A 22,584-nucleotide genomic window follows, 5' to 3' on the forward strand; every position below is an offset into this window, starting at 1 on the left:
CAATTCACTTTTTGTTTTTATATATTACTAGCTGAAGAGCACGGCGTTGCCTGGGCAGAGTAAATATCTGTGGTTAGTTATAGCACCTCACTTCTCTTTTTTTCCCATCAGGCCTCTCATTTAGCACCTCACTTCTCTAATTTTCTCCCTCACACCTCTCATTTTCCCCCCTCACTCCTCTCATTCCCCCTAACACTTGTCATTTCGACCTCACATCTGTCATTTTCCTATCACTCCACTATTTTCCCTCACTCTTCTCATTTTGCACTCACACCTTTTCATTTTCACCTCACACCTCTCATTTTCACCTCACACCTCTCATTTTCACCTCACACCTCTCATTTTCTCCTCACACCTCTCATTTTCTCCTCCCACCTCTCATTTTCACCTCACACCTCTCATTTTCTCCTCAGTATACACATGTTTGTCATCTCCCTTATATATAGTATACACCTGTATGTCATCTCCTGTATATAGTATTTACCTGTATGTCATCTCCCCTGTATATAGTATATACCTGTATGTCATCTCTTCTGTATATAGTATATACCTGTATGTCATCTCCTGTATATAGTATATGCCTGTATGTCATCTCCCCTGTATATAGTAAACACCTGCTGTATGTCATCTCCTCCTGTATATACGTATGTGTCATCTCCTCTTTTATATAGTATATACCTGTGTCATCTCCTCTTGTATATAGTATATACCTGTGTCATCTCCTCCTGTATGTAGTATATACCTGTATGCCATCTCCTCCTGTATATAGTATATACCTGTGTCATCTCCTCCTGTATGCTTTCTGAGAAAGCAAAGGCTCATAGCGGCGAAACGCGCGTCAGGGGTGCGTGCTGAGACCCACCTGGCATTTGGTGAGACATGTTACCCTAGGGGGGCTACCGGAGGTTGTATGTATCCACTGTGAGTAAGACATGATCAATCCTGGGCACCTATAGCTATTAATGGGACGGCTCAAACTAGCTTACAATAACAATTAATATTACAGAGCAGGTGTTCATAATACAGGAAATTGGTTCCTCCTTTGGTGGACTAGCTTGGGGGTATCAAGTCGATACCAGATATATAATGGCATTATGCTGATATGGGATAGGAGCATTGTATGCAGGTGGTCTCACTACATTGTTTCTGGTGTCTTTGTTACACTTTTGTGTTTTTGCACATTTACATTACCGTATTATGTGCTGGCATTTTTAAATATTGTCTTAAATGTTGTAATTGTCATAATAAAGATTTTTTAATTTTATATGAACAAAAGCTTCCTTTGGTTCTCCGGTTTGTTGATATGACTTATCTAAGAAGGTAGACACAAGTATTGTGTGACGAATGGTAGTCACAGCAATGAATTTGGAAATTGTGTTATTTATATACAGGAGGAGATGGCATACAGGTATATACTATATACAGGAGGAGATGGCATACAGATATATATTACATACAGGAGAAAGCAAAGGCTCATAGCGGCAAAACGCACGTCAGGGGTGCGTGCTGAGACCCACCTGGCATTTGGTGAGACATGTTACCCTAGGGGGGCTACCGGAGGTTGTATGTATCCACTGTGAATAAGACATGATCAATTCTGGGCACCTATAGCTATTAATGGGACGGTTCAAACTAGCTTACAATAACAATTAATATTACAGAGCAGGTGTTCCCAATACAGGAAATTGGTTCCTCCTTTGGTGGACTAGCTTGGGGGTAACAAGTCGATACCAGATATATAATGGCATTATGCTGATATGGGATATGAGCATTGTATGCAGGTGGTCTCCCTACATTGTTTCTGGTGTCTTTGTTACACTTTTGTGTTTTTGCACATTTACATTACCGTGTTATGTGCTGGCATTTTTAAATATTGTCTTAAATGTTGTAATTGTCATAATAAAGATTTTTTAATTTTATATGAACAAAAGCTTCCTTTGGTTCTCTTCCTGTATATAGTATATACCTGTATGTCATCTCCTCCTGTTATAGTATATACCTGTGTCATCTCCTCCTGTATGAAATATATACCTGTATGCCATCTCCTCCTGTATATAGTATATACCTGTATGTCATGTCCTCCTGTATATAGTATATACCTGTAAGTCATCTCCTCCTGTATATAGCATATACTTGTGGGTCATCTGCTCCTGTATATAGTATATACCTGTGTGTCATCTCCCTTGTATATAGTATGTACCTGGATGTCATCTCCGCCTGTATTAGACCTCGTTCACACGTTATTTGGTCAGTATTTTTACCTCAGTATTTGTAAGCTAAATTGGCAGCCTGATAAATCCTCAGCCAACAGGAAGCCCTCCCCCCTGGCAGTATATATTAGCTAACGCATACACATAATAGACAGGTCATGTGACTGACAGCTGCCATATTTCCTATATGGTACATTTGTTGCTCTTGTAGTTTGTCTGCTTATTAATCAGATTTTTAGTTTTGAAGGCTAATACCAGACTTGTGTGTGTTTTAGGGCGAGTTTCATGTGTCAAGTTGTGTGTGTTGAGTTGCGTGAGGCGACATGCATGTAGCGACTTTTTGTGTGTCGAGTTGCATGTGACATGTTAGTGTAGCAAGTTGTGTGCAGCAAGTTTTGCGCATGGCGAGTTTTGCGCGTGGTGAGTTTATTGTGTGTTGTGTGTTTTGAGTATGTGCAAGTTTTGTGTGAGGCAACTTTTGCATGTGTTGCAACTTTTGTGTATGTGGCAATTTTTCTGCGTGTGCAAGTTTTGCACGTGGTGAGTTTTCCTTGAGGTGAGTTTTGCACGTGTGGCTAGTTTTGCATGAGCCTAGTTTTGCATGTGGCGAATTTTGCGCGTGGTGAGTTTTGAGTGGCGACTTTTGTGTTTTGACTTTTATGTGGCGAGGTTGGTGTATGTGTGGTGAAATGTGTGCTGAGGGTGATATATGTGTTCAAGCACGTGGTAGTGTCTGGCGCATTTTGTGTGTGTGTTCATATCCCCGTGTGTGGTGAGTATCCCATGTCGGGGCCCCACCTTAGCAACTGTAAGGTATATACTCTTTGGCGCCATCGCTCTCATTCTTTAAGTCCCCCTTCTTCTCATCTGGCAGCTGTCAATTCGCCTCCTTTCACTTTTTCCCCATTATGTAGATAGGGGCAAAATTGTTTGGTGAATTGGAACGCGTGGGGTTAAAATTTCGCCTCACAACATAGCCTATGACGCTCTCGGGGTCCAGACGTGTGACTGTGCAAAATTTTGTGGCTGTAGCTGCGACGGTGCAGATGCCAATCCAGGACATACAAACATACATATACACGCACGCACACACACATTCAGCTTTATATATTAGATGTGCCAGGGTTAGACACTGACAGCTCAGGTCCCTGTGCAAGAAACTGTGTTTGGGGCCCCCCTCCTTTTATGACAACCAAGATACATATATGTGTGTATGTATACAGTATGTATATACAGTACAGACCAAAAGTTTGGACACACCTTCTCATTTAAAGATTTTTCTATATTCTATGGAATTATATACTTAACAAAAAAGTGTGAAACAAGTAATCAAAGCAAAAGGTGGCTACTTTGAAGAACCTAGAATATAATATTTTCAGTTGTTTCACACTTTTTTGTTAAGTATATAATTCCACATGTGTTAATTCATAGTTTTGATGCCTTCAGTGTGAATGTACAATTTTCATAGTCATGAAAATACAGAAAAAAATCTTTAAATGAGAAGGTATGTCCAAACTTTTGATGTACTATGTGTATATATATATACACTCACTGGCCACTTTATTAGGTACACCTGTCCAACTTCTTGTTAACACTTAATTTCTAATCAGCCAATCACATGGCGGCAACTCAGTGCATTTAGGCATGTAGACATGGTCAAGACAATCTCCTGCAGTTCAAACCGAGCATCAGTATGGGGAAGAAAGGTGATTTGAGTGCCTTTGAACGTGGCATGGTTGTTGGTGCCAGAAGGGCTGGTCTGAGTATTTCAGAAACTGCTGATCTACTGGGATTTTCACGCACAACCATCTCTAGGGTTTACAGAGAATGGTCCGAAAAAGAAAAAAAATCCAGTGAGCGGCAGTTCTGTGGGCGGAAATGCCTTGTTGATGCCAGAGGTCAGAGGAGAATGGGCAGACTGGTTCGAGCTGATAGAAAGGCAACAGTGACTCAAATCGCCACCCGTTACAACCAAGGTAGGCCTAAGAGCATCTCTGAACGCACAGTGCGTCGAACTTTGAGGCAGATGGGCTACAGCAGCAGAAGACCACACTGGGTACCACTCCTTTCAGCTAAGAACAGGAAACTGAGGCTACAATTTGTACAAGCTCATCGAAATTGGACAGTAGAAGATTGGAAAAACGTTGCTTGGTCTGATGAGTCTCGATTTCTGCTGCGACATTCGGATGGTAGGGTCAGAATTTGGCGTAAACAACATGAAAGCATGGATCCATCCTGCCTTGTATGGAGCATCTTTGGGATGTGCAGCCGACAAATCTGCGGCAACTGTGTGATGCCATCATGTCAATATGGACCAAAATCTCTGAGGAATGCTTCCAGCACCTTGTTGAATCTATGCCACGAAGAATTGAGGCAGTTCTGAAGGCAAAAGGGGGTCCAACTCGTTACTAGCATGGTGTACCTAATAAAGTGGCCGGTGAGTGTATATATATATATATATATATATATATATATATATATATATATATATATATATATATATATATATTTCTGATTGACCTAGCGGCGTGTTTTGCAGCTGAAATAGTTGCTAATGCCAGCATGACCCCTCCAGCTCCAATCCAGTTACACCGGCTGCACTGACGATATGTCTGCCCTTGTTTTGCGCTGTTCACTGTGTGGTAAAAGTGATAAGACGGAATGATTCTTCAGGTCATTACGATTACAGCTATACCAGATTCAAGCTTTTTTATGCTTTGCTACTTTTACAGTCTAAAAACATTAATTAACAAAAATGTATTTGTTTTTGCATCACCATATTCTGAGAGCGGTCACTTTTTCATTTTTTTTGCCGAAAGAGCTATATTAGGTCTTGTTTTTTGTGGAACAGTTTGGTGTTTTCATTTGTACCATTCTCTTTTACACATGGTTTTTTGATCTTATTTTATGTCATGATGAAAAATCAACATTTTTGGCATGTATTTTATAATTTGTTTAAGGTGTTCGCTGTGCGGAATAAATAACGCAACAGCTAAATTAATCGGATCATTTCAGAAGTGGTGATACCAATTATGTGTACTTTTTTGTTTTAACACAAAGGCTGAATTTTTATTGGCAATTCTGCTTTTTGTGCACTTTTCTTTGTGTTTTTTTTTACATATTAACTTTTTTTTACTTTTTCACTAAGTACCACTTTGGGACAGAAATATTTTTTACTTTGCTCTCTGGTCTTATGCTTTCTTTTCATCGTGTCCTGCAGTGCTGGAGACCTGTCATGTCTCACTGACCCAACCTGTTAGACTCTGGGTCAATGAGATCTAACAGGCCACCAGATCTTGGGGGTCATCAGATTATCTCAGGGTACCATGGCAATGATCAGCACCCGCGATTACAAACATGTGTGGTCGATCCTGTCAAAGGTAGTCTTTTAACCCCCTTTTAACCACTTAGATAGCACTGTCAATCATGACAGGAGTATTTAAAGAGTTAATCAGCCCCAACTGGTTCCAAAACTGTCTGGGGCTGATACTAAAGGGTATAAGCTGTCATGTACATCTGTTACAATTGGGAATTTCACCTGGGGGGCAACGCTATTCACTTATTCCCGAACATTGTTTTAAAACGGCGATGAGGGACGGGACAAGGTCTGTTAACGACCGTCATTTTAATGTGCAACGGCAGTCGATAAGGGTTTAAACAAATATGTTTTTATAAAATTTAGAGTGCTACAGAGGCCTATGCATCTGGCCAACATGTTGGTGGGGAAGAAGCAGGTCTAAATTTTCCAATGGGGTCAATAGAATTCTACAGTAGTTAAGCTTTTGTGTGTGAATGGCATATTCATAATTTGTAACAATATACTTACTGCCCAATCTGTCTAACAAATGTCAGATTGTTGACGGTAAACATCTAGTGTGAATAATCTATAGTGTGTTAATTTTGTACATATAATGGTATGATGAATTGAAGAACAAACCTTGCATTCTGGCATGATCAAAGCCTTGTTGATTAGAGATTTCTCATCAGAGATCAGCTCTTCTGATCCTTTATTTGTTGTTTTTAAAGGTTTTACCCAAAACACTTTTTTCTTGACTTGTTTTTTAAAATCATCCTAAAAGGAAATTTGGTTGAAGTCAGAAAATATAGGTTAAAGAGTATTCAGATATAATTAAAATGTATATATGTGATAAATATATTTCCATTCCTCCTGCCTTACAAGAGCTCAGACTTTGTGTTATTCAATAGATTTCATTGTTCACTCTCAGAGAATAAAAATTTGTCCTGGCAATGTGAGGACACAGATGTGAATAGGGCATTAAAGTATACAGGTGCATCTCACAAAATTAGAATATCATCAAAAAGTTATTTCAGTTCTTCAATACAAAAAGTGAAACTCCTATATTAGTTAGTCATTGCACACAGCGTGATTAATTTCAAATGTTTATTTCTGTTAATGTTGATGATTATGGCTTACAGCCAATGAAAATCCAAAAGTCATTATCACAGTAAATTAGAATATATACAGTTAGGTCCATATATATTTGGACAGAGACAACATTTTTCTCATTTTGGTTATAGACATTACCACAATTTAATTTTAAACAAAACAATTCAGATGCAGTTGAAGTTCAGACTTTTAGCTTTCATTTGAGGGTATCCATATTAAAATTGGATGAAGAGTTTAGGAGTTTCAGCTCCTTAACCTGTGCCACCCTGTTTTTTAAAGGGACCAAAAGTAATTGGACAATTGACTCCAAGGCTATTTCATGGACAGGTGTGGGCAATCCCTTCATTATGTCATTCTCAACTAAGCAGATAAAAGGCCTGGAGTTGATTTGAGGTGTGGTGCTTGCATTTGGAAGGTTTTCCTATGAAGTAAACATGCGGTCAAAAGTGCTTTCCATGAAGGTGAAACAAGCCATTCTTAAGCTGTGAAAACAGAGAAAAAACCCATCCGAGAAATTGCTACAATATTAGGAGTGGCAAAATGTACAGTTTGGTACATCCTGAGAAGGAAAGAAAGCACTGGTGATCTCATCAATGCAAAAAGACCTGGGCGCCCATGGAAGACAACAGTGGTGGGTGATCGCAGAATAATCTCCATGGTGAAGAGAAACCCCTTCACAACAGCCAACCAAGTGACCAACACTCTCCCGGAGCTCGGCGTATCAATATCCAAATCTATCATAAAGAGAAGACTGCATGAAAGTAAATACAGAGGGTTCACTGCACGGTGCAAGCCACTCATAAGTGTCAAGAATAAAAAGGCTAGACTGGACTTTGCTAAAAAACATCTAAAAAAGCCAGCACAGTTCAGGAAGAACATTCTTTGGACAGATGAAACCAAGATCAACCTCTACCAGAATGATGGAAAGAGAAAAGTATGTTGAAGGCGTGGTACAGCTCATGATCCAAAGCATACCACATCATCTGTAAAACACGGCGGAGGCATGGTGTGATGGCTTGGGCATGCATGGCTGCCAGTGGCACTGGGTCACTAGTGTTTATTGATGATGTGACACAGGACAGAAGCAGCCAAATGAATTCTGAGGTATTCAGAGCCATACTGTGTGCTCAGATCCAGCCAAATGCAGCAAAACTGATTGGTCCTCGTTTCATACTACAGATGGACAATGGCCCAAAACATGAAGCCAAAGCAACCCAGGAGTCTATTAAAGCAAAGAAGTGGAATATTCTTGAATGGCCAAGTCAGTCACCTGATCTCAACCCAATTGAGCATGCATTTCACTTGTTAAAGACTAAACTTCAGACAGAAAGGCCCACAAACAAACAGCAACTGAAAACCACCGCAGTGAAGGCCTGGCAGAGCATCAAAAAGGAGGAAACACAGCGTCTGGTGATGTCCATGAGTTCAAGACTTCATGCAGTCATTGCCAACAAAGTGTTTTCAACCAAGTACTAGAAATGAACATTTTATTTAAAATTATTGAATCTGTCCAATTACTTTTGGTCCCTTTAAAAACAGGGTGGCACATGTTAAGGAGCTGAAACTCCTAAACCCTTCATCCAATTTTAATATGGATACCCTCAAATGAAAGCTAAAAGTCTGAACTTCAACTGCATCTGAATTGTTTTGTTTAAAATTAAATTGTGGTAATGTCTATAACCAAAATGAGAAAAATGTTGTCTCTGTCCAAATATATATGGACCTAACTGTATATACTAGCTATTGAACCCCTTCTACGCCCGGGTGGCGAGCATTTATATTGGTATATGGTCTCCATCCTGGTATGTGCTGCTCCCATCCTGTCATGTGCTGCTCCATCCTGCGCCCCCATCCTGTCATGTGCTGCTCCACCGTGTCATGTGCTGCTCCATCCTGCATCCCCATCCTGTCATGTGCTGCTCCACCGTGTCATGTGTTGCTGCATCCTGCGCCCCCATCCTGTCATGTGCTGCTCCACCGTGTCATGTGCTGCTCCATCCTGCGCCCCCATCCTGTCATGTGCTGCTCCACCGTGTCATGTGCTGCTCCATCCTGCATCCCCATCCTGTCATGTGCTGCTCCACCGTGTCATGTGCTGCTCCATCCTGCGCCCCCATCCTGTCATGTGCTGCTCCACCGTGTCATGTGCTGCTCCATCCTGCGCCCCCATCCTGTCATGTGCTGCTCCACCGTGTCATGTGCTGCTCCATCCTGCATCCCCATCTTGTCATGTGCTCCCATCCTGCGCCCCCATCCTATCACGTGCTGCTCCATCCTGCGCCCCCATCAGTGCGGGCGGCTGTGCTGAGTGCGGGCGGCTGTGCTGAGTGCGGGCGGCTGTGCTGAGTGCGGGCGGCTGTGCTGAGTGCGGGCGGCTGCATGTGACGCGGCTGTGCTGGGTGCGGGCGGCTGTATGTGACGCGGCTGTGCTGGGTGCGGGCGGCTGTGCTGGGTGCGGCGGCTGTGGACGGCTGTGCTGGGTGCGGTGGCTGTGCTGGGTGCAGCGGCTGTGGGCGGCTGTGCGTGGCTGTGCTGGGTGCGGCGGCTGTGCTGGGTGAGGCGGCTGTGGGTGGCTGTGCTGGGTGCGGCGGCTGTGCTGGGTGCGGCGGCTGTGCTGGGTGCGGCGGCTGTGGACGGCTGTGCTGGGTGCGGTGGCTGTGCTGGGTGCGGCGGCTGTGCGTGGCTGTGGGCGTCTGTGCGTGGCTGTGGGCGGCTGTGCGTGGCTGTGCTGGGTGCGGCGGCTGTGCTGGGTGCAGCGGCTGTGGGTGGCTGTGCTGAGTGCGGCGGCTGTGTGTGTCTGTAGGCGGCTGTGCGTGGCTGTGGGCGGCTGTGCTGGGTGCGGCGGCTGTGCTGGGTGCGGCGGCTGTGCTGGGTGCGGGGGCTGTGCTGGGTGCGGCGGCTGTGCTGGGTGCGGCGGCTGTGTGTGACTGTGGGCGGCTGTGCGTGGATGTGGGCGGCTGTGCTGGGTGCGGCGGCTGTGCTGGGTGCGACGGCTGTGCGTGGCTGTGGGCGGCTGTGCTGGGTGTGGCGGCTGTGCTGGGTGCGGCGGCTGTGCGTGGCTGTGCGTGGCTGTGGGCGGCTGTGCTGGGTGCGGCGGCTGTGCTGGGTGCGGCGGCTGTGCTGGGTGCGGCGGCTGTGCGTGGCTGTGCTGGGTGCGGCGGCTGTGCGTAGCTGTGGGCGGCTGTGCTGGGTGCGGCGGCTGTGCTGGGTGCGGCGGCTGTGCTGGGTGCGGCGGCTGTGCGTGGCTGTGGGCGGCTGTGCTGGGTGCAGCGGCTGTGCGTGGCTGTGGGCGGCTGTGCGTGGCTGTGGGCGGCTGTGCGTGGCTATGGGCGGCTGTGCGTGGCTGTGGGCGGCTGTGCTGGGTGCAGCGGCTGTGCTGGGTGCGGCAGCTGTGGGCGGCTGTGCGTGGCTGTGGGCGGCTGTGCGTGGCTGTGGGCGGCTGTGCTGGGTGCGGCGGCTGTGCGTGGCTGTGGGCGGCTGTGCTGGGTGTGGCGGCTGTGCGTGGCTGTGGGCGGCTGTGCGTGCCTATGGGCGGCTGTGCGTGGCTGTGGGCGGCTGTGGTCGGCTGTGCTGGGTGCGGCGGCTGTGCGTGGCTATGGGCGGCTGTGCGTGGCTGTGGGCGGCTGTGTGTGGCTGTGGGCGGCTGTGCTGGGTGCGGCGGCTGTGCGTGGCTGTGGGCGGCTGTGCGTGGCTGTGCTGGGTGCGGCGCCTGTGCTGGGTGCGGCGCCTGTGCTGGGTGCGGCGGCTGTGCTGGGTGCGGCCATTCTCTTGGTCCTGCTCCCGGAGTCGGCGCCTGCGCAGTCCGCGCTATCCGGCGCCATTTTCTTGAAGACACTGCAATGTGTCTTCAAGAAAATGGCGCCGGAAAGCGCGGACTGCGCAGGCGCCGATTCCGGGAGCAGGGGGACAGTCACGGCCCGGAAGCGCGTCGGTGGAACGGGACAGGTAAGTATACTCACCCTCCGCCTCCTGGCTCGTCCCTGCTTCGTCCGTTGGAGATCGCGGTGTGCGTTCAGCGCTTACGCATACCGCAATCTCCTGGGAGCGTCGCTCTGTTGGGGTCCAGACTGCGCCGGCGCTTGCGCTTGCGCAGTCTATAAAGGCTTCGGACAGAGTGACGCTCCCAGCGTTATATTATAGATATATATATATATATATATATATATATATATATTAGAATATATATATATATATATATATATATATATATATATATATATATATGACCCAATTCGGCTAAATCCCACCATGTACAATAGTACGAAAGTAACCAATATTGTCAGGTTTGGTCTACTGTCTAATGTGTATGGGGGCCTCATAGCTTTCGCCTAGAAAGTGATGTTGGAGGAAAGAAGGAAACAGCCGGTTGAATTTTCAAAAACTGATCCTTTTGTTCACCTCAGAGATAAACATCTGCCAGAGGAGTTTGGCAGCAATTGTCTCAAAGAGAATACAGGAACACAAACACTGTGTATGGGAGAGTCAGGAAAGATCATTGATTAGCCAACAATTATCCATCATGTGATAATGCTCCCTAGAGAAGCACTCCTCCTCCCCTCAAAATTTTGCATCTTCTTAATATCTTGCAGTCATCATATTATATAGCACTGTGTACTTGCAATTCTTAATTTTTCCCTTCTACCCAGCTAATTCTTTGCCTGTTATGTTTGTAACATTACATGACTAAAGACTGACTAGCTGAATCCTTCTAAACTCTATGTAGAAACAGGAAGTCAATTTTCCCTGTATGACTCATGAGTCACTGCAAAAGTCCTTGGAAGGAGAAAGGTGGGAGCAACTGGTTCAGGAGCTGAAAAGTGGAATGATAAATGCAGGAACAAGAGACATTCTGTTTCTGCAATGAGCAGAGAAAAGAGAAGAATTAGCTGGGCAGAAAGGCAAAATGAGAAATTGTACATGCACAGTGCTATGTGATATGGTTATTGCAATATATTAAAAGAATAAAAACTTTGAGTGGGGTGTTTCTTTAGAGAGTTTGATATTGACTCACAGGTAAGCTACCTCCAGTGGGTGGCACTAGAGAGCTTTGTTTCTCTTGTAAGAAAACAAACTTGCATACCTTTCTCCCAGAAAATATTGTGTGCTTTAAACATAACTCTGTGTAAGCTTTGAGGGCTCCATAAAGACAAACAGCACTTTATGATCTAAACCTCCCAGAAAGGCCTTTTTGTACAGCAAAAGATTACCCTGTTTTGCACTGAAAAGGGGCAAGAACTTTTAACAATGGCTATTAAATGAAAGGCATCAGCACTGGCAATTTGAAAGAGGGGGTGCACACTTTTTAAGGACTTGATCAAACAGTCACCAACTCTCAACAAATATCGAGAGTGGCACAACACATCCAGTAAAATGAAGCTTTTGTTAAAGGCTGCAAATTGCACGTTGCAGGGGTTACTAGAAGGGTAAATTCACTGGATCTACTGAAGCTCTCCAAATACAGTATGTGTATAACAAAGGTCAAGTGCAGTGTTTGATTCTTTCTGTGGATTTGGCCTGGCCTACTGATGCTATGGCACACACAAATGCACACTAGGTGGAAGTTTTAGGATGTACGCTAGGTGACTTATAAACAGTAGCGTAGCTACTGGGGGGAAGAGGGGGCCCACCCAGAGCTACACTACTGTAACTGTATCAGCCTGCACATCGTGCCGATACAGTTACATTCTGCAGCAGAAAAGGGAGAGTCCCTGAACAGGTGGTGGGGGGCCCGGTGCCAGCAGTGTGCCCATCATCGCAGGTTCAATTGTATCGGCTAGATGCCGATACAGCTGACCACATTTATGAAAGGAGTTTTATGATCCCTCTCCCATCATCCCCCTGTCAGCGTCTGACGTCACTGCCGCCAACACTGACAGTGGGCGCAATGATGTCACCACTCAGCGCCCATGGTCCGGAGATGAGCGGGAGCTCAGAGAAGCCCAGCAACCAGGAGAAAGAGAGGTGAGTATTTATTTATTTTTTTAAGGGGGCTGCATTATAAGCTAGAGGCTACCTATGGGGGTGCATTATAATACAGAGGCTGCCTATGGGGGTGCATTTTCATACAGAGGCTGCCTATGGGAGTGCATTATAATATAGAGACTGCCTATGGTGTTGCATTATAATAAAGAGGCTGCCTATGGGGGTGCATTATAATATAGAGGCTGCCGGTGGGGTGTGTTATACTATAGAGGCTGCCTATGGGGCTGCATTATGCTATAGAGGCTGCCTATGTGGGTGCATTATACTATAGAGGCTGCCTATGGGGTTTCATTATATTATAGAGGCTGCCTATAGAGGCTGCCTATGTGGGTGCATTATATTAGGGGCTGCATTATACTATAGAGTCTGTATATGGGAGGTGCATTATATTACAGAGTCTGCCTATGGGGAGTGCATTATACTATAGACTCTGACTATGGGGAGTGCATTATACTATAGAGTCTGCCTATGGGGAGTGCAGTATACTATATGGAGACCTATGGGAAGTGCATTATACTATATGGAGACCTATAGGGAGTGCATTATACTATATGGAGACGTATGGGGAGGGCATTATACTGTATGGAGGCCTATGTGGAGTGCATTATACTATATACCTATGGGGAATGCATTATACAATATAGTGTCTGCCTATGGAGAGTGCATAATACTATATTGAGGACTATGGGGGGTACATTATACTATATTGAGGACTATATGGGAGTGCATTATACTATTAGGACTATCTGGTGTATTATGCAATATGGAGGCTAGGAGGCCATCATACAGTGTGGAGATTACAGTGATAGGGCCATCATACAGTGTTGGAGCCATTAAATAGTTTGGGGGATATTAAGGGATCAGCATATATACAGTGAGGGGGCATTATACTGTGTATAAGAGAGCATCATACTGTGTATAGGGGAACTGTGCAGGGTGGAGACTCGGGACATTATTAAATGTAAAGTGGGCCCTTATTGTTATAGGGGAACTCAGGTTACTGTGACTGTCAAAGGGGCACACATAGGGCAATATTACTTTTTAGAGGACAAAATGTAGGCACTGTTTTCTAGGGCACATTCACCCTGCATTACTGTATTCTAGAAGGTTGCTTTAGAATTTAGAGGGCACAGAGAACCACACAGCAGGTGCAGTAATAGGGACACACATTGCAGCAGCGGCTCAGTATTGGGGTATAGGCAGGATAAGGAGTTTGTGCAAGATGGGAATAGTCCCATTGGGGACAGTGCTGAAAATGTGAGATGTGAAATGTGTCTGTTGTATTCTCTGCTGCAGAGTTTTGGCTGGAAGAAGTTGTCATGTCAGTCTGGGCCCGATGGAAGAGACGTGAAAAGTGAATGACTCCATCAGAAACAACATCAACTGTAAATCATTATCTGTAACTGTGGGATAATCTCTTATAAGGTGGGAAAATAATATTTAGTTAGCCACCAATTGTGCAAGTTCTCCCACTTAACAAGATGAGAGAGGCCTGTAATTGACATTATAGGTAGACCACAACTATAAGAGTCAAAATGAGAAAAAAAATCCAGAAAATCACCTTGTCTGACTTGGCAAGACTTATTCTGCAAATTATGGTGGAAAATAAGTATGTGGTCACGTAAAAACATGCAAGATTTCTAGATCTCACAGACTTGTAACTTCTACTTCTTTAAGAGGCTCCTCTGTCCTCCACTTATTACCTGTAGTAATGGCACCTGTTTGAACTTGTTATCAGTATAAAAGACACCTGTCCACAACCTTTTTTCCCACTGTATGTTCTGCAGGGCTGGTATCTACCACTGACCGTATGGGGGTAATATCCATGTTGGTCTTTATATAGAGATTTTTTCAGCAACAGGGCAGTCATCTGCTGAGGTTCTCCTCCACTATTAGGGTGCGTCACCCAGTTGTAATCAAGGTTACCTGGTTAGGGGCCCACGGAGAAGTTTTGCCCCCCGAACCAAAACCCTAGCTATGCCTCTGCTTATAAAGCTATATGGACAGGTGATTCCCACCTCCAGAATTGAAGCCATGTCCAGAGCAGTTTAAGAGCCCAAGGTACAGACATGCCCCAAGAGTGAGGACCCTGGGGTGCCTTAACTCACTAAGTGTGAGACCCCACTTGACTTATTAGCAGATTTGCATGCACTTCACTTTCATTCTTTGAAGAACACATCCTTTTTTCAAGCCTTTTGTCTAAAATGGGGAATTTTTAAATTTAATTTACCAGTTGATGGTACAGTAAGATATCAACTGTAAAACCTTAACTGTAAAACTGTTTGAAACCTTTTCACAAGGACTTTTCAGGGTACAGTTCCACTATGAGTTCCCTGATTGGCATAAGAGGGAAATGTGTGGCCATCAGGTTCTTCTTCACCCTTGAAACACCTAGCTCTCCTCCTCCTGAAAGAGAGTCAGTTTATATTTAGCTCCTATTTTCACTAGGGAGGTAGGGCAAATGGATGCTGGGAGCACCCTAACTTCTGAAAAGGAAGACCACTGATCCCATATTTTTATGGCATCTTTGGGGGCCTCTCTTTTTAGGCAGTAGACAGATATACTACATCCTTTTTTTTGTGGCCCTAGACAATATTTAAAGCAATGTTGGGTTCTTAAAGAAAAAAAAATAACCTACCTATCTTTTTAAAATATCAGATATTGATGTATGGAGTTGTTCTCCCCAATGGATAGCATTAGTGAGCTAGGTTTATTCCCTTTAGAGGAGAACTAATTTACCAGGAAGTCTTGCCTGGCCTATGACAACTTCTCACAAGAAGAAACTGTATCCAGTAGACCCCAGGTTTTATTATTGAAAAAGGACAAAGAAATTGGAAAAACAGGTTTCATTGTTGGTACACAGTCAACGAACAACAGTATTTAAATAAGTACACAGTGTCATTGTCCAAGAAAACAAAAGAAAAAGCAATAAATACACACCGTGGTTCTCAGTAAAATAACACTAGCTTTCTCAAGGGCACATGGAGCACATTGACACCAGACGTCCCATTCTGGTTTCCAATAAAAAAGGAGTAGAAGAAATCCTAGGGAAAGAATGTACCCAATAATGCAAAGTGCTTGTTTCCACATCATTGTTCTGTATCCAAACAGCTCCTGGAAATTAAAGAAACAATAGGACTGGATGTCAATAGGTTTCACCAAATATCTTCTCTTTTTAGGCAAAGTTCTTAACATAAGGCACTTTTTTAATCTCAAACTTCTTATGGCACAATGTTTTTCTAGTTGATATTTGTACATGTCTATATGGACACTACTAAGAGATGGTTGGTATGATAAATTAAACAATAATTACATGATATATTATATCTTTTTAAAAACTAAACCTGCTATAGAAACCACACTGTATTATACATTGCATACTAACGCTGAATTGTGCATCTCAATTAATGCAGAAATGAGCCCAACAACCCTATTCACACTCTCTTATTCTACTTTTAAGTTAAAGATATTTTGTACAAAATCAAAAAGTTCTAACAATATTAAATGTAAAGAGACTATTATTCTATTCATTATTATTTGTCTTCCATTTTCTTTCCTGTAACAACTTGTCATTGTTTTATAAAAAGAAAAACAAATAACCTTTTTTAAAGAGAATACAAATCTAAGTGTGATCAGCATAACATGTCAGGAAGCCTTGGGGATACCACTGAATTGCCTCATCTTCCCTAAAACAGCATATGGACATGGGGTGACACAGGTGGAATACGCCCTTGTAAAAGCAGCCATTACATTGTATTTGGTGTTGTCATCTATCTAGGCAATTAATTCTCCAATCCCAGTTCCTGTCACCTACTGATCTAATTTTGTGTGAGTCATTAAGTCTCGTTATTTTTATGAGCAATTAGAGTGACTAGTGAAATACTGACACTCACACTGAGTTACAGTGCAGAGACATGACATCAAGTTCATGGCCAAAAGTTTATAATCCCAAATCTTTAGCAAAGACCTCAATAATAAGTGCAAATTATTTCACTTGTGTCTCCTTATGTATCTGATGTGTCTTTGGGCTACCCTAATAGAACCAAAGCCCTTGTGCAACTTCTGCACCCTTTTTAGCAATGAGAAAACACAAAAACGGAGCTTGGTTTATGTTGGTATACAATGCAGCACATAAACACATGTTCACTTTGACCATAAAGCAGACAAAACCAACAAGAAGCAAAATAAACATAAATCCTGCTGTAACTAAATAAGAAAAAAGCAAGAGTGCATTTAAATAGCACAGGGTTCTTAGTAATACCGTCGGGACCCGGCACTTTTGTCTACCCTTATTCACACACTGAAGTCAACTCTGACTTATGGTAAAGTTTTTAATATTAGACAGCATAGGACCATCCCAATAGGGGTCACCATGTCGACGGTAGGATGGCGTTTATGCCATTTTTGATCAAAAATACTTTTGCTTTTTACTTATTTAGTTACAGCAGGGTTTATTTTTATTTTGCTTCTCAAGGTCCTGGAATGGCCTAGCCAGTCTCCAGACTTGAACCCAATAGAAAATCTTTGGAATGAGTTGAAACTCAATGTTTCCCAGCGACGTCCCGAAACCTGAAATATCTGGTGAAGATCCATTCAGCGGAGTAAGCCAAAATCCCTGCTGCAGTGTGTGCAAGAACTGCAGGATACGTCTGACCTCTATAATTGCAAACACAGGTTTCTGTACCAAATATTAAGTTCTGTTTTTCTATCAAATACTTATTTCATGCAATAAAATGCAAATTCATTATTTAAAAATCATACAATGTGGTTTTCTGTTTTTTATTTCTAGATTCTGTCTCTCATAGTTCAAGGGTTCCGACAATAAAAGTTACAGACCTCTCCATTCTTTATAGTTTGCAAAATGGCAGTGTATCAAACACTTATTTTCCCTTCTGTATAAGTATTACAGAATATTTGGGAGTGTTTATATTGTAGCTGAGTCAACCTAATCTTAAAATAATTGGACAAACTCATAACTTAATTATGGTTGTTGTGTTAATACTTAAGAACTCAAAGTAATAAAAATGCAAAATGAAGAAGTAAAAGTACTAGGAGCTATGCTAAGTATTACTTAATCTGAGTTACTCATAGTATGAGATGGCTCGAAACTTTAGTTATGTCAAAAATCTACTAGCTTTATGCAAATTACATGACTGTCCAGGTCAGTGTTTCTCATTCCTGCTTTACAAATAACCCCCAATAACTAAACATATACTGACAATAATAAATGCTATCACGATGAATGTTTGGCTAATGGATAAGCAGGTGTTGTCTAACCAATCAGACATTGTGGTAGTAGACAAGAATCAGAAGACTACAATGATAATAGATGTGGCAGTGCCAAGTGACAGCAACATCAGAAAGAAGGAATATGAGAAGCTGGAGAAATACCAGGACCTCAAAGAAGAACTGGAGAAGATGTGGAAGGTGAAGACAACAGCGATTTCAGTGGTGATCGGAGCACTTGGACCAGTGACCCCTAAGTTGGGAAAATGGCTACAACAGATAACAGGAGCAACATCTGAACTCTTTGTCCAGAAAAGCGCTAGGCTGGGAATAACTAAGATCCTGTGCAGTACCCTCAGACTCCCAGGCCTCTGCTAGAGGACCTAAGAATGAGAAAGGACAACAAAGACCACCTCCATTGGAGGGTGAGAAGGAAGGTTTTTTTATACTGATAATTAGTGTTGAGCGATACCGTCCGATACTTGAAAGTATCGGTATCGGAAAGTATCGGCCGATACCGGCAAAGTATCGGATCTAATCCGATACCGATACCCGATACCAATACAAGTCAATGGGACTCAAGTATCGGACGGTATTCCTGATGGTTCCCAGGGTCTGAAGGAGAGGAAACTCTCCTTCAGGCCCTGGGAACCATATTAATGTGTAAAAGAAAGAATTAAAATAAAAAATATTGCTATACTCACCTCTCCGACGCAGCCTGGTCCTCACCGAGGGAACCGGCAGCGTTCTGTGCTTAAAATGCGCGCGTTTCCTTCCTTCCGTGACGTCACGGCTTGTGATTGGTCGCGTGCCACCCATGTGGCCGCGACGCGACCAATCACAGCAAGCCGTGACGTAATTTTAGGTCCTGAATGCCTATTTCTGCATTCAGGACCTGAAATTACGTCACGGCTTGCTGTGATTGGTCGCGTCGCGGTCACATGGGCGGCACGCAACCAATCACAAGCCGTGACGTAATTTTAAAATGCGCGCGTTTCCTGCCTCCCGTGACGTCACGGCTTGTGATTGGTCGCGTCGCCCATGTGACCGCGACGCGACCAATCACAAGCCGGAACGTAATTTTAAAATCCTGAATGCCTAGAATTAGGCATCCAGGACCTGAAAATTACGTCACGGCTTGCTGTGATTGGTCGCGTCGCGGCCACATGGGCGGCACGCGACCAATCACAAGCCGTGACGTCACGGAAGGAAGTAAGCGCGTGCATTTTAAGCACAGAACGCTGCCGGTTCCCTCGGTGAGGTCCAGGCTGCGTCGGAGAGGTGAGTATAGCAATATTTTTTATTTAAATTCTTTCTTTTACACATTAATGTTGTTTCGATACCGATACCCGATACCACAAAAGTATCGGATGCCGATACCCGAAACTTGCGGTATCGGAATGCTCAACACTACTGATAATAAATCCCATGTGCAATATTATGAAAATCTAAATAATTGACCTTTGGGATTACTGTAATTCAGTTAAAACAGTAACTAAAATTGCAAAATTATGCAGTATACACAATTTCATCAATGTCATCATTCTAACAGATATGGCCCTTGAGTTCTGGCCCATTCTGCCTGGTCAATGGCAGCAATAATCTGGATAGGGTACTAATCCAAAGTTAATGATCATTTAGTGGTGTTTGGATCACTGAGAGTGCTGTTTAAATGCTTCCGGATTGACCATTGACTTTAAACGTCTGGGCAGTTCTGCTCCTACTCTGCAGTAACATAAATTGTTAGTGTATAGGAGCTCAGCTACAGGCGATCATGTAGCTACGGGAGTGGATATTTGGCTGTCAGAGACAACAAGAGTCTCCATAGAAAAGGCACAGATAATTAAATACTGTCTTTACCTTCTCCATCACTGTATATATAGCGCTAATGAAGCCCTGTGTATGCATTTATAGGGAGCACTGACTGTGGAGCGCCCCACTAGGGTCAAGGGGTACTTGATACTGGGTTCGGTTGTCGTTAAAGGGGTGGTCATGGTGGTAGCGACCCAGTCCGTGGCCCCGGGTGTCCAAGTAAAAGGGAAGGTCTTTAAAGGGGCTATTAGAAATATAGTTTGTTCGTGGTGCCATCTGTGGTATTCGGTCAGGGATGTCCGATGCTGCTAAAAGGGGTCCACTGGGGTGATGTTATGGCAGCAGGGATGATAGGGCTTACGACAGGTGAAGCTGGGTCCTCAGGGCTCCCGGAGTAATAGGCAAAGATGGTGTGGTGCCAGAAAGAATCAGAGGACACAAGGTTGCAGTCTCTTTATCTGTTTAGTGATATAGATAGCAACTAAAAAGATGATCAGAAGGCCATATTTAGAATAAAACCACAAAATTTATTTTAAACCCTAATATACAAGCATATTACCATGGTGTATACAATGAGGGACAAAAACCACGGCCCCTTGAAAAAGGAGTCCGAAACGCACGTCGGAGCGTACGCGCTACCGTGGGTATTGGCGACACATCCACCACAACTTTGCATAGGTAATTATCCGGGCACTTGCCATATACTATGGGGCGTATGAGCCGAGTTAGCATTGTTTGTGGGGATGGATGTAATTGTCCGGGTAAATGTCTAGGGTGGTGGCATTATGACATGTGATTGCCAATGTTAAAAATACGTTTGTATCTACCCCCTGGTACTTTCTTAAACAATATCTTTACTCTTGTTGCCATATAAATCCCATGGCTGTGCATGTGTATGGGTGATAGTGTGCAGTGGGTGTGGTTTTTGTCCCTCATTGTATACACCATGGTAATATGCTTGTATATTAAGGTTTAAAATACATTTTGTGGTTTTATTCTAAATATGGCCTTCTGATCATCTTTTTTGTTGCTATCTATGTGGTATTTGGTGATAGGCTTCATAGTCCTATTATTGGTAACATGGTATATTAATGTGGATTTACTGTTTACACTTAAGATTGCTGTATTTACCATGTTTTTGTGTCATATTTATTTCTGTTTAGTGATATGCAGCAGCCACAGTCCAGGCTACTGGTAACAGGTGATGGTAAGGTCCGGTCGGCCTGCAAGCGATTGTGGATCCCCCTTTCAGGTGAGGTTAAAAGCCTTCCTTCTTGCACTGTAAGGCAAGTCCCTTGCTGCCTATGGCTCCACACAAGGTCCTTTCTTTCCCTGTCCTAAGACAGTACCCGCATGGCAGGCAAAGCAAACCTTTGTACAGGTGTCTCTAATTCTGACTCCGGGCTTATGTGTTGCTGTGCCTTCGGGTGTGGGTGCAGACAGACAACCTAGAATCTTCTGCCCTCCGGTTTCTGCTATGGGACATACAGTTCACACAGCCTCGGGCTCCCGGTGCCCGGTTTTTGCACTTCAGCATGGAGGGGCTCAGTCCCAGCTCCCTTCCAGCTCTTTAGTTCTCCTGTGCTTCTCCCCTCTGGCACGTTCTACAGATACAGAGCTGTCCGCTTCTCCTCTCTGGTCTGGAGCTGCAGCACCATGTGGCTGCACGGCCCCAGCTCTCCTGCTCACTTCACTGTTTGTCTTGACCTAATTCACTCCTCCTCAAAGCCAGAATATATATATATATATACATATATATATATGTATATATATATATATATATATATATATATATATATATATATATATATATATGGAAGCTCCTCTGAAACCAGGTTCAGAGCTCCTCCTGGCCTGGAATCAGAACATGTTGCATGTACAGTATGTACCACCTGTTAAAGGGATGCTCCTCGCTTCGAGGCATAGCATCACCCTCCCCAAAAGGAAAGCGACACCACTGTAACAGTTGGCTTCCTGGGGTGTTACACTCCCTTTTTTAATGACCACAAGAGAAAAAACCCTTAAAAAATATATCTTTATTAAATATATTTAATTATTTTTTTTTAAATTACATTTGTTGTTACCAACACCAAAGGATAGGCTGGGTGTTAATAGGCAAGGGTTTTTTTCCTTTCTCTTTAAGGGAAAAAAAAATTGATAGTGTCAAAGTCCTAGTTTGTCCCTAATAGGTTCCTAATAAACTGTTCCCTTCCTAACAGTGGAGGTCGGCACCCTAATATTTGATATAGTGCCCCCACTGTGCCTTGACTGTCCCTTGTGACCCTAAATTGCCCTGTAAACTACCCATGCCCAAACCCAACACCATGCACACAAAAACACACTTGATCTAGCTGAGCAATCTACCTAATAAAGTATTTTTTGGAGAAATTGATTCAGCCAAATTGCTTCACACTAGATTGGAGCTAAATATACTTGGCTAAATTACCTTGAAACAAAACGCCAAAACGCCTATTGGCTATTCCCTGGACTACACTGGTCTGGGTTAGTATATACAATTAGCCAGATTTGTCACAAATTAACATGAAGCACAACACCTTTTGGCTAAACCCTAAGGGTACCGTCACACAGTGCCATTTTCATCGCTACGACGGCACGATTCGTGACGTTCTAGCGATATCGTTACGATATCGTTGTGTCTGACACGCTACTGCGATCAGACATCACGCTGAGAATCGTACGTCGTAGCAGATCGTTTGGAACTTTCTTTCGTCGCTTGATCACCCGCTGACATCGCTGGATCGCTGTGTGTGACAGCGATCCAGCGATGTGTTCGCTTGTAACCAGGGTAAACATCGGGTGACTAAGCGCAGGGCCGCGCTTAGTAACCCGATGTTTACCCTGGTTACCAGCGTAAACGTAAAAAAAACAAACAGTACATACTCACATTCCAGTGTCTGTCCTCCGGCGTCTCAGCTTCTCTGCACT

General features: G+C 43.7%; 1 protein-coding gene across 1 annotated transcript in view; it reads right to left on the reverse strand.

Moving 5' to 3' along the window:
* The window catches only part of LOC143803988 (putative cation-transporting ATPase 13A4), a 219,379-nt gene extending 203,521 nt beyond the window's left edge, over nucleotides 1-15,858 (reverse strand). The window contains exons 1-2 of the mRNA XM_077281738.1: nucleotides 15,541-15,858; nucleotides 6,148-6,282 (exon numbers count right to left, since the gene is read on the reverse strand). Coding sequence (XP_077137853.1) covers nucleotides 6,148-6,282; nucleotides 15,541-15,858 — 453 coding nt within the window. The remainder of the gene's footprint in view (nucleotides 1-6,147; nucleotides 6,283-15,540) is intronic.
* Between the last annotated feature and the right edge of the window lie 6,726 nt (nucleotides 15,859-22,584).

This window comes from Ranitomeya variabilis, chromosome 2, assembly GCF_051348905.1.
Source record: "Ranitomeya variabilis isolate aRanVar5 chromosome 2, aRanVar5.hap1, whole genome shotgun sequence".
NCBI classification, from domain to species: Eukaryota; Metazoa; Chordata; class Amphibia; order Anura; family Dendrobatidae; genus Ranitomeya; species Ranitomeya variabilis.